This window comes from Cherax quadricarinatus, chromosome 1, assembly GCF_038502225.1.
Source record: "Cherax quadricarinatus isolate ZL_2023a chromosome 1, ASM3850222v1, whole genome shotgun sequence".
Taxonomy (NCBI): Eukaryota; Metazoa; Arthropoda; class Malacostraca; order Decapoda; family Parastacidae; genus Cherax; species Cherax quadricarinatus.
This window is the reverse complement of record NC_091292.1, coordinates 51,931,743-51,945,195: the sequence shown is the minus strand read 5'-3', so window position 1 is coordinate 51,945,195 and position 13,453 is coordinate 51,931,743. Positions and strand designations below refer to the sequence as shown.

General features: G+C 40.2%; 1 protein-coding gene across 1 annotated transcript in view; it reads left to right on the top strand.

Annotated features, from left to right (window-relative positions):
- The window catches only part of LOC128685465 (uncharacterized), a 175,796-nt gene that overhangs the window by 115,541 nt on the left and 46,802 nt on the right, over positions 1–13,453 (top strand). The window contains exon 5 of the mRNA XM_053772005.2: positions 2,053–3,018. Coding sequence (XP_053627980.2) covers positions 2,053–3,018 — 966 coding nt within the window. The remainder of the gene's footprint in view (positions 1–2,052; positions 3,019–13,453) is intronic.

Here is a 13,453-nt window from a genome sequence, read left to right as displayed (position 1 = left end):
AACAAATTTTCATTCGGCTTATTCGACAAAATAAACCCTGGCCAATATCTTACTTGTGTATCAGCTCATTCATTAAGTCGTAGAATATTTAATGATTCATTTAATTAACTCCTGAAAAATAACATTAAGCTATAAAAATTTCGAGAGATTAATATTTCTCAGTTTTCTGATTTACTTTTCCGTTCCATTTAAAATTCTGTTCTGTCACCTTTAAAAATGTACCTAATTTTCTGTTTACTAGAAAGCCCAATTTTATCTTTTTTATATAAAATTGAAAAAACTGGCAAATTCAAAGCCCAAAATCAATAACAAGATACTTCTAATTAATATAAACCAACACTAAGAGTTTGAAGCCAATAAGAAGAGGCATTACCTAGTTATTACATTGAAATCAATTTATTTAAAAAATTAGTCAGTTTAAAATTTATATTGTTTAGAGTGAAAGCCAAGATTTATTTGATAATAAAACCGGTTAACATTTTTTTTTAAATTTTCTTAAAATTTCAAATTTGCACACCAAAAAATTGTGCATTGGCAAATATGCTGCAGACAAACTAAACTTAATGGGCACTATCCTGGTTGTAACTTGCTTCTGTCATTAAATGTTGACACTATTCACAAGAGGTAAACTCAAGTATGTTGAACGTAAAATAACAGAAATCAAAATTTCACACTATTGAACACAAAATATTGGCGAGTGTTACCAACTCACTTGAACTTCACTTTCTGCTGTCATCGAATAAGGAAGTGATTTTTTTTTTTTTTAACATTTGAGGCTAAGCCGTATGATTCTGAGAATTGTTCCTACAACTTTGGTCATAGGCACCTGGGCACCTGGACGTGCCAATAGGTGCTAGAAATTTTGACCTAGTTACCATACATCAATGTTGAAAAACTGAAGCCGACTGATGGGGTCTTCTTGTGTTATGAGAGGAAATCAAACGATTGACTGGATAAAGACAAAAATATTCTGGCAACCACTTCGAAGATACTTCGTAATTCATTCTTCTTCTCAGACGCATTATTATTTTTATTTTTATTAACAGCAGCAGCACTAGCAGCAGCACTAGCAGCAGCACTAGCAGCAGTACTAGCAGCAGCAGCAGCAGCAGCAGCACTAGTAGCAGCAGCAGCAGCAGCAGCACTGGTAGCAGCAGTAGCAGCAGCAGCACTAGTAGCAGCAGCAGCAACAGCACTATTAGCAGCAGCAGCACTAGTAGCAGCAACAGCACTACTAGCACAGCAGCAGCACTACTAGCAGCAGCAGCAACACTACTAGCAGCAGCAGCAGCAGCAGCACTAGCAGCAGAAGCAACAACAGCACTAGTAGCAGCAGCAGCAGCAGCAGCAGCAGCACTAGTAGCAGCAGCACTAATAGCAGCAGCAGCAGCACTAATAGCAGCAACACTAATAGCAGCAGCAGCAACAGCACTAGTAGAAACAGCAGCAGCACCAGCAGCAGCAGCAGCACTAGTAGCAGGAGCACTAGTAGCAACAGCAGCAACACTAGCAGCAGCAGCAGCAGCACTAGTAGCAGCAGCAACACTAGTAGCAACAGCAGCAGCACTAGCAGCAGCAACAGCAGCAGCACTAGTAGCAGCAGCAGCGGCACTAGTAGCAGCAGCAGCAACAGCACTAGTAGCATCAGTAGCAGCACTAGTAGCAGCACTAGTAGCAGCAGCAGCACTAGTAGCAGCAGCAGCAGCACTAGTAGCAGCAGCACTAGTAGCAGCAGCACTAGTAGCAGCAGCAGCAGCATCAATAGTAGTAGTAGCAGGAGTAGCAGTGGTAGTAGTAATGGTATCAGTAGTAGTAGTAGAAGATACAGTAGTAGTAGTAGTTGTAGTAATAGTACTAGAAGTAGTAGTAGTAATAATACTAGTAGTAGTAGTAGTGGCAGTAGTAGTAGTAGTAGTAGTAGTAGTAGTAGTAGTAGTAGTAGTAGAAGTAGTAGTAGTAGCAGTAGAACGCTAAACCCGTGTTAATTATTAAGCCTGTGCACTGATAAGGCTTGCTCTTCTGTCAGCTAATACTTAACTTGTTCTCCCGCAGACATACTATGTTGAACTAACACCGCCCAACATCGATGCGCCTCCCGAGCAGCGTGTTGAAGTGCGAGCTGGAGGCCGCCTCGTCCTGGGACAGAAACTTTACTCTATGGAGGGAGACTTCATCATCTTGAACATACTGGATGGAGAGATTGCTGACTACAGGATCTATGACGTCGCCCTACAAATCGCTGAAATGAGCCAACTGCTCAGCTGCAGGGACTTACCGGACCTGAATCCACCTCTTATTGACTTGCAGAACAATAAACTTACGGTCAGGGGTCCTACAACGATTAGAACCGTGGAAATGAATGAATTGTGTAGCGATTACGTAAGTGACTTTTATTTGTTTTTCTCGCACAAAATGAACTTTAAACGTGCTTACTCGTGGTGTCGGAAACTGAAGGGACAACTGATCATTCCAGAAGATGCCAAGACGAATGCCTTTTTCTTCGACAAGTTTGTTAGTTACAAGGATCAGTGTAGAGACTTATGGACGCACCTGTTCTGGATTGGTGCTGCTGGCAACCTCACAACACTGCAGTGGTTGAAGCTCACTGATGGAACGCCAATAACATGGTACCAGTTTCTCAGAGAATATGGAAGAGCTACAGTCGAATTTCATTGTATTGCAGCAGTATATCACGACCCGTATAAATGGGCCTCATGCCCGTGTGAAATACAAACTTGCATTTTGTGTAATTTCACCACTTATCCGGTATTACGACTACGCGGACTGTGCAGAGACTCCTTGTTAGACCGTGTTTTCTCTTTCCGTGACAATGAAGATTTCGAGATGATTTTTGACGGACTGGGTCATGTTGTGATGCAAAACGTGAATGGCTCGTGGACCATGAGAAGTCGACTCTATCTAAACATGAGAGGTACCATGTTGGCCCAGTGGAGTGGCGAGTATCCGCTTGGTGTTCACGTCTGGCAGATAGAAGGTGACAGGTGTCTGCAAAAGCAGGTGAGAACACACACACACACACACACACACACACACACACACACACACACACACACACACACACACACACACACACACACACACACACACACACACACACACACACACACACACACACACACACATATTACATAGGAACAATCCAGTCTGAGGGCCATAAGGTGGTAATTGCAGTAATGTACAACCCGCCACAGAACTGCTGGAGGCCAAGGGAAGAATACGAAGAGAGCAACAGAGCAATGGTAGACACACTAGCCTAGGTGGCCAGAAGAGCTCACATGGGTAGAGCAAAAGTTACTAGTTATGGGTGATTTCGATCACAAGGAGATTGACTGAGAAAACCTGGAGCCCCATGGGGGTCTCGAAACATGGAGAGCCAAGGTGATGGATGTGGTACTGAAAAACCTCATGCACCATCATGTTAGAGACTACCAGAGAGAGAGAGGTGAGGACGATCCAGCAAGACTGGACCTAGAATTCACCTTGAGTAGTTCAGACACCGAAGACATCACGTACGAAAGGCCCCTTGGAGCTAGTGATCATGTGGTTCTGTGCTTTGATTACATAGTTGAGCTATAAGTGGAGAGGGTAGCAGGAATACGACGGGGAAAAACCAAACTACAAAAGGGGAGACTACACAGGCATGAGGAACTTCCTACAAGACGTTCAGTGTTAAAGAGAATTTGCAGGAAAAACAGTAAAAGAAATGATGGATTATATGACAACAAAATGCAAGGTTTGTTCTCAAGGGAAAGTGAAATAATGGGAAGCCCAGAACGAGTCCTTGATTCACCCGAAAGTGTAGGGAGGCAAAAACTAAGTGCGCTAGAGAATGGAAAAAGTACAGAAGACAAAGGACCCACTAAAATAAAGAAATCAGCTAAAGAGCCAGAAACGAATATACACAGATAAGGGAGGCTCAGTGACAATACGAAAATGACATAGTATCGAAAGTCAAATCAGGAGGAAAACAGTAGGAGGAAAACAACAGTAGGAGGAAGACAATAGTAAAGGACCAGGTATTCAGGCTAAGGAAGGATTGTGGGGAGTTCACAAGAAATGACCAAGAGGTATGTGAGAAGCTCAACATGAGATTTAAAGAAGTATTTACAGTGGAGACAGGAAGGGCCTCAGGAATTCAGAATAGAGAGGTACACCATCAAGGGATACACCAACAAGTGCTGGATGAAATGCACACAACCGAGGAAGTGAAGCTGCTATGTGAACTTGATACCTCAGACAACATCTCTCTGTGGATCCTTAGAGAGAGAGCAGAGATACTGTGTGTGTCAGTAACAAAAATCTTCAACACATCCATTGAAACTTGGCAACTCCTCCGCTCCTTACACCTTCCTGCTGCATATAGGACTGATGAAGCCACTGTGTGGTGTAACGTGGCGTATGTGTAGCATAAGTGTCTCAACTCTTCAACTTGTAGGTTTTCAAAACCATTCATAACCTCATCACGTACCATGATTCGTTGTTGCCTCCCTGTGAGGTATTCTCTGATCCATTGCAGTGCCGTTCCTGTTATATGTGCCTGATCCTCTAGCTTTTGCACTAATCTCTTGTGAGGAACTGTGTCGAAGGCCTTCTTGCAGTCCAAGAAAATGCAATCTACCCACCCCTTCTCTCTCGTGTCTTACTTCTCTTACCTTGCCATAGAATTCCAGCAAGTTTGTGATACAGGATTTGCCTTCCATGAATCCGTGCTGGTTGTCGTTTATAAGCTGGTTCCATTCTAGGTGCTCCACCACTCTCCTGATAATCTTCTCCATGACTTTGCATACTATTCACGTCAGTGACACTGGTCTATAGTTTAGTGCCTCGTTCCTGTCTCCTTTCTCAAAAATGGGGACTACATTTGCCGCCTTCCATACCTCAGGTAGTTGTCCAGCTTCAATGGATGTGTTGAAAATTGTGGTTAGTAGCACACACAGCGCCTCAGCTCCCTCTCTAAGGACCCACGGAGAGATGTCCAGTCCCACCGCCTTTGAGGTATCAAGGTCACTTAGCAGCTTCTTCACCTCCTCCTCGGTTGTGTGTATTTCATCCAACACTTGTTGGTATTGCCCTTGTTGGTGTACCCCTCTGTTCTGTCTTCCCAGAGTCCTTTCTGTCTCCACTGTAACTATTTCCTTAAATCCCGTGTTGAGCTTCTTAAATACTTCTTGGTCATTTCTTGTGAGCTCCCCACCCTCTTTCCTCAGCCTGATTACCTGGTCCATGACTGTTGTCTTCCTCCTGATGTGGCTATAAAACAGTTTCGGGCCGGAAGTGACTTTCGATGCCATGTTGTTTTTGTACTGTCGCTGGGCCTCCCTCCTTATCTCTGCATACTCGTTTCTGGCTCTTCAACTAATCTCTTTATTTTCCTGGGTCCTTTGTCTTCTGTACTTTTTCCATTCTCTGGTGCACTTAGTTTTTGCCTCCCTACACCTTCGGATAAACCAAGGGCTTGTTCTAGTCTTCCTATTATTTCTGTGGCCCTTGGGAACAAACCTTTCCTCTGCCTCCTTGCATATTGTTGTTACGTAGTGCATCATTTCGTTTACTGACTTTCCTACCAATTCTCTTTTCCACTAAACCTCCTGCAGGAAGTTCCTCATGCCTGTGTAGTCCCTCCTTTTATAGTTTGGCTTTATCCCATCCCACTCCTGTTACCCTCTCCACTTGTAACTCAATGTATTCAAAACTCAGAACCACGTGATCACTGGCTCCAAGGGGCCTTTGTTACGTAACCTTCTGTTGTGGTGCCTCGTAACTTAAATATAATGTTCTGGCTCCTAAAGGCTGCTCACACTGCTGTCTAGGGGTTATAATATTTAATATTAAAAAAAAAAAAACAGCCACTCCTGGGCTAGCATGTACTCATACAAATTAAGAAGCATGAGTGCAAATAATTATTATAGTATAAGGAAGGACACAAAAACTAACCTATATAAAAATGTATCTATATTAATAAGCAACTTATATAAAACTTATACACTACTGCAGTAAACCACCACACTCCAGTTCACATTAGCTCACTAGCATACTGCTGCTAGCGAGAAGACAAAATATATAAACAGGGAGGTTTCAAACCCCCCCCCCCTTCTTCCTTCACCTCTGCCTGGTAGACTAGTTACCAGCAGGCAAAACACCATACAGTACTCTCGCATAAACAGGCCTCTCCATACTAGGGTCTTACAGATAACTGAGAGCACTTAAACAAAATTATAGTATACACTAAAAAAACCCTCACCCAACACCATATACTCACATCATTACATCTTGCTTCCTCTGCTGTGAGTAACTTACTGCACTAAACATATCAACACCTCATCTGCTCCTGTCTCCTGGCCACTCTGCCTGACTGACAAGAATAAAACGCGTCCGGATTCAGAATAATACCGGAGCTATAAAACATTGTTTTTTATATAAATTTTTACCGCAGCACACTGCGTAACACCTTTCATATGTGATATCCTCAATGTTTGAGCTACTCAGAGTGAACACGATGTCCGGTCTTGCTGGTTCATCCTCCCCCTCTCTCTCTCTCTGGTAGTGTCACTAACATGTTGATGCATGAGGTTTTCCAGTACCACATGTGTGTGTGTGTATGTGTGTATGTATGTGTGCATGTGTGTGTGTGTGTGTGGGTGAGTGGGTGGGTGGGTAGGTGGGTGGGTGTATGTTTCTACAAAGGTATTTGTACTACCCTATAGAGGCTGCAAAAGCCGAACCTCACTTCTTGGGTCTCCCTCTTAACTAGTGGCTTGCTGGGTTTGCTTCTGCTATGAATAAAGATGGCAGGGTCCTTCATGTCCTACCTATTCATAAGCTTCTACTTCGCCCAGGTCATTTCACTTCCTGATCACCATAAGGCTAAAAAAAATATTTCCTAAAATCCCTGACTCGCCTGTACTTTTAACCTGCTTCTATGCCCGTTTCCTGCCTCTCGACCAATATATCTTTCCTTGTCCACCTTTTTAAATGTTTTGATAATTTCATATGCCATTATATTGTATCTCTTGGTTCTTCTACCACCTAATGTTGTCAGGTTTGTTTTCTTTACCTTTCCCACATGATTCATACATATATTAGCTCTGCAACTAATCTCGCTGCATTCCTCTACATTTTCTCCTGCTTCTTGATACGCTTTATCGGGTGTGGGTTTCATGCTGATGCTGCATAATCGAAGATGAGCCTCATATATATTAAATAAAAGGTTATTAATGACCCCTTGTTGAGATTCTTGTAGGTTACTCTTAGAGATGACTAAAGAGCATTATTCTCACCCCTAGGTCTTTCTCCTTGAGTGACTTCAGGTCTTCTTCCTCCTCCTATTTTCATAACCTTGCATTTGCTGGGGTTGATTTCAAGTAACCACTTTTCTGACTAATCTTGCAATTTTCCCAGACCTATTTATATCTCATAATTGTCTTCATCCTTGAAAACAAGGAAACATCTATCTGTTATAGTACGTCATTCACGTATACTTGGATCTTGTGAAATCGCGCGTGTTACTCCTTCACATTCAGTCATCTACCTGTCCTCGGGCAATCTTCTGCATTCTTTCTTTAAGGGTAATCTGTGATCCACTGTAATACATTCATTCTTTGCTTCTCAGTTTTTTTTTTTTTTTTTTTTTTTTTTTTTTTTTTTTTTTTTTTTTTTTGTGTGTGTGTGTGTGAAGTACAATATCAATCGCCTTCTTGAAATCCAAGAATATGTAATCCATCATTTCCTCATACTCCTGTCTCACTTTACATTATCGTAGAAGTCAAACAAGTTTGTAAGACAAGATCTATCATAGCTGAAGCCGTGTTGGTTACTGCTTATAAAATCACTTATTTTCAGTGATCTCCTTAGACTACTCGTTTTTATTTGGCTTTTAACTCGAGACTGCCTAATCCGATCAGCTTCAGATGTTCAACGTTCGTCTTCGGCAACTAGGGCCAGATTTTTGGAACAAATGGTATGTTGAGGTGCTCTATGATCACAGCTGTTGAAACCATTCCCAGCATCCTGGAATGACTCTGATAACTTTCTGAATCCTCAGTGGTGTAGCTTCAAATGTTCATAAAGGAAGTATTTTTATTCTTATTAGACCATATTAAATAAATTTCAGTTTACCTGTTTTGAAAGACTTCAGTAATTAATGGCTGATGTATCTTACATCCAGGATACTGCCCATTAAGTTTTGTTTATGTGCTGGCAAATTTGTCAACATGGGAAAATAGGTAAAACAAAATACTAGTAATCAATGGAATCCTTGCCATAACTTAGGAATGACTCATCTGATCGTCTTCAAATTTTCACCCCTGATGTGTGTTATTGGTCACATAGTTCGCACTATTATTGTGTGATATAAATCCGTGTAATAAATGGCTATAATCATGACCACAACTTTTAAAGAGGTTGATGGTAAGCCAGCGGAAGTCCTCGGCCAGATGACCAAGAGATCCAGCTGCAGGTCATCATATGACTAACACCAGCGTCAGGAAACACTGTTTCCTGACGCTGTTTCTTACTAAACCTAAGTCCCAGTTTGCTTTTATTAATGAATAAATATTGATATTCGTTTATGTTCAATAACTAAAGAACGTTTCACATGATGGTCTTGATACCATTATTGATGATGTATTCTATAAGACGGCTGATAATAACACATTAGTCTAAGTATGTGCAAATTAAAAATTTTATTGAATTTGCTTAAAAAATCTGGAATCACTAAAATCTGATCAATTACTGGTAAATGCCTTTGCTGTTCGGCTTGAATTTCTCACCGTTAGTTTCCTTTATTAAAATATCGTCTGGTATTCACTTTGAGCTGTGTAAATTTTAAATTGTCAGTTTAATTAAATAGTTTTTATGTTCCAGTGAGAGAATGCCTCTTCTGGTCGGCTTGAAACCCTAAGTGTTGGTGCATCTTAACTGAAAGTATTTTTGTATTGATTTTGAGTTCTGTTAGTGCCAGTTTGTCATTTCTCTAAATATATATCTTCAAACTGGATTTTCTTTGAAAAACATTTTTTTATATTGGATTTTGAAGAATTTGAAACAAAATGTGAATAAAAAAGAAAACTAAAAAAAAAAATTTGCTGTTTTAGGGCGTTTTTAGATTTAATAGTGACAGACTTTCCAATTTTTGAAATAGAGTCATCAACATTTTCCTTTTCTTTCTCCTAATTTTTCGTTTATACCTCGAGTACGACTTATTCGATCAGCTTCAAACCTTCAATACTGGTTAACTGTATCCAGGGTAAGATTCAGGAGAGTATTTGCACGCGCGGGCGCCCTGATTTTATTAACACATCGGCCATTTCCCACCAAGGTAGGGCGGCCCAAAAAAGAAAAACTTTCCCCATCATTCACTCCATCACTGTCTTGCCAGAGGGGTGCTTACACCACAGTATCATTTTATATTAATGTATTTGTTTTGCCTTGATGGTAATGATGGGCTCATGATCTAAGGAGCTGGACTGATCCTTCCCTTCCTTGGATCAGATCTGAATCCCTCCCAGTCCACAAGTGCTATATATTTTACAGCTTTCCCTTGATTTACATAAAGTAATTGTAAACACCATCAAACTTTAATGGGAGATTCATCTCACTGTGTGAAATGAATGAAACAGTTCTTATCTTCAGGCTGTGTAGGTGCACAGCTTGTTAGAGTCTGTATAATAACTGGAGAATGTCTCTTCTGGTCGGCTTGAAACTTTTAGTGCTGATGTATTTTCCTTGCACTGCCTTGATTTTAGGTTGTGTAAGCTTTAATAACTTGCTCTTATTAATGAAATTATCTTTTGTGAGATAACTTTAAAATGCTTCTTTATTTGGTTTATCCTAGGTTAAATAAATAACAAAGTTTATTTGGTTTATCCTTTATTAACAAGGTTTGTTTGGGTTATCCTAGGTTAACTAAATAATAATGTTTATTTGGTTTATCCTTTGTTAGCAAGATTTGTTTGGGTTATCCTAGATTAATTAAATAAAAAAGTTTATTTGGGTTATCCTTTGTTAAATAAATAACAAGGTTCATATGAGTTATCCTAGGATAAATAATTACCAAGGTTTATTTGGTTTATCCTTTGTTAACAAAGTTTATTTGGGTTATCCTAGGTTAAATAAATGAAAAGGTTTAGTGGGTTTATCCTAGGTTAACTCTACATAATGTTCATTTAATTAAACCGACCTGATTACTAACATCTACTTATTCTTTCTTAAATCTTAAATGCTAGTAAATATTACCAGGAGAAAAAATTGTATTTGTTATGTTTAAGTTCGAATACTTTTATGTAAGAAACTTGAAATTTTAAATATTGATTTTTAAGCGATAATTTCTGAATACTGAATATATCTTCCAGTGTTTATACCACTTAATGATGTTAACCTGTTAATGAGAATTCTGAACGGCTTCAAACTTAATGTGGTAGTTTTTTAAATTTAGGTTGCTGGTCTGACTCTTTGAGATATTAAAAGAAATTCCTCTACCTTCCAAGCTGGTGTTTCTTAATGTTAGTTTCGAATTAGTTTAGGGCTGTCCCAATTTGCATTTTTTTCTATCGAAAAAAATGCGATATTAGTATCCATGTGATAACTTGTGACAACCTTTCTTGAATAGCATCAAATCTTCAACGCATAACAGACTTATGCAGCTCTGCAGTAATCTCTAAGCGTGCAGTGACGTGCAGGGGGCTGGGCTTATGCAATACGGGGATACATTTATCGGATCACCCCTCAACCTAAATATATCTACCTTAACTGAGATTCAGATCGAATGGAAAAAAAAGGTAAAGATGGGATAGAGTAAATTTTTGATTTAAAAAGGAAGAACTGAAGTGGCAGACAGATGAGAAATGGCCAGTCAAGGTGTAAGTCGTACAGCATGTACTGTATGTGCTGACAGTACTGTAATCCCTGTCGTAGTGATTAAAGTAGCCTTAACTGAGCTTGTCTGGAGGTGAGCATGTAGTCTCAGTGGCCCTTCGTGTTGTCCACAAGCTTTACGCAGTATTAGCCAATATTGTGCTGACACAGAGAAACAAGATAACAGGAGTTGTCAGACAACTGATAAATACATTAAATGAATGATGGTAAAACACACCGAGAGTAAAGAATCTGTCATTAAACAATTTATTCCTGGAAGGCTAAATTGCAGACTACAAAATATTTCATTTTATCCATTTTAAAATTTACTGTTCTTGACAAGGTTACGTATCTTTACCTACAAATACTATAAGCGAGCGGCTAATGTCTGGCAGAGCAAAACATATTGTAGTACTTTAGAACGTTACAAAACTCACGTACACTGTGTAAGCTGGAGGATGTCAGCTACGTAGTCTTGGTTCAGTCACAATCAAAATAACAAAACAACAGTTTCTTACTTCGTCCGATAATCTTACGTTCTGTATTTTTACTTTTCTAATTTATTCAAGAGAGAACTTCTCGATCCAACTTCTGAGAGCAAATCTAAAGTTTTAAAGGACACTTAATTATAACGCTGTTGCGGAGAAAATGTTGAGATAAGTTGTATATTTGTGGAATACTATAGTGGAGGGGAACACGCATGCTCTCCCTCATAATTTTTATGCCTACCTTTTATTTCTACCTTGGGCAGAGTCAAGTGTATTTACATTATTTAAATAATTATAAACTATCTAACAACTAAAACCTTTGGGCATTATATGCGATGCCTGTAAAATTACTGAACTTTAAGAGATATAAGTTGTTATGCCGTCAGGGAAAATAAACTCTCTGTAGCCTAAGCCAAACGAATCTGAATATATTTTAACCAAACTCGTTGGAGGAACATGTTGACAGTCCCACCAGTTTGGTGTTCTGTCCTAGCCAGCGGCAGAACACACTGAAATATGTGAGATTAGTCTTAGAACACTCAGGAGGAGGCAGTGAAGGTGAATTCTAAACATGAACTTCAGTGCAAATACTACGGAACTCAAGGGGTCATTCATAACATCCCTATGACCGGTTTTAAAGGCTTTTCATCCTTGATAACCCGGCTTGAAGCCAGGCTTCCTTGTTGACAAGCACTCTATCCTTCTTTATTCCCTTTCCTCAATATCCTTCCAACTCCTACACATTCTGTTGTTCAACTCTCTCATCCTCTGCCTTCCCGCCCTTCCCCCCCTTCCCCCCTTCCCCCCTTCCCCCTTCACCCCTTCCCCCCTTCCCTCCTTCCCCCCTTCCCCCCTTCCCCCCTTCACCCCTTCCCCCCTTCCCCCCTTCCCCCCTTCCCTCCCTTCCCCCCTACCCGTCGATCTTCATATTGTCTGGTAGTCTATACAATAGGCATAAAATATGGTAGCTGCAAACAAAGAGTGAATCAATTTAAAAAACAAAGTACCACTGTCTACCACAAATTTTCTGCCTTCAGAGCAACCACTCTACCAGGCGGACAAAACCCTCAACCACAACAACCTCAAACTCTCGATATCTTACTTGTATGACTCACGAAATCGTAATAACACGACTGCAAACAAACCATACCACTCTCTGATCGCGGGTTCAAACCCCACCCTTGGTATGGTTTATCATACTTGTAATGTGGTGATGTCTTATACGTGTCTGATGGACTTTTCCATTTCATTTATTCTATTTATGTTTTCAAGAGTTATCTAAGAAGATAACATGATAGCTGATATGATCACTCTTTATTGTCTTATGGGGAATGGGGGTATAGAAGAAAAAGTAATAATAATGGGAATAAGAGGAATAAGGAAGTAGTACTAGAAGTAAGAGGAATGACAGGGTAGAGAAGACATAACCACCTCTCAGTATCACTACACTACTCACTACCATGGACCTACCCTTCTCCACTTACTTTACTTTAATATAGATAAGATAATAAAATAAAGAACAGAGTAAGATAATAATATAATGAAGATATAGATGGGGACAGTGAATATACTATTTCACTCAAACAAAGATTTATTATTAACTCCTTGTACAGTAATATATTTGGGAACAGGAGAACTGGGTTGAATATTGAGATAAATGGAGGATTGTACACAAGCTGACAATTTAGCTGACAAAAGTGAATATAACTTATAATATAGGTTCAGCAGGACAGGTCGCCTCTAGGAACTCGGTAACCTCTAGAAGCAGTTCCCAAGACCCACACTGGCGACAGCTGTCTCTCCAGAGCTCTCTACTCCCAGCTAGAGCAGAGCTTCAAGTCACCCCTCTTGCCCAGAGCTCTCTCCAGCAAGAGATCCCCCCGAATCCTCCCTCTTAGCTGTTTCCTTGGGCTTATATGGTCCTTCTTGCACCTCCTCCCCTTAACTCTTAGTTTCGGGGGTCACCCTTCATGAGGGCCCACCACGTGAGCTTTACACAAAGGATAAACTTATCAAACAATGAGACCTGAGAGGGCAGAATGCAAGTTTTTGACACTTCCCTGACGTGGCCAGGGTGTGGCAGATTATAACTG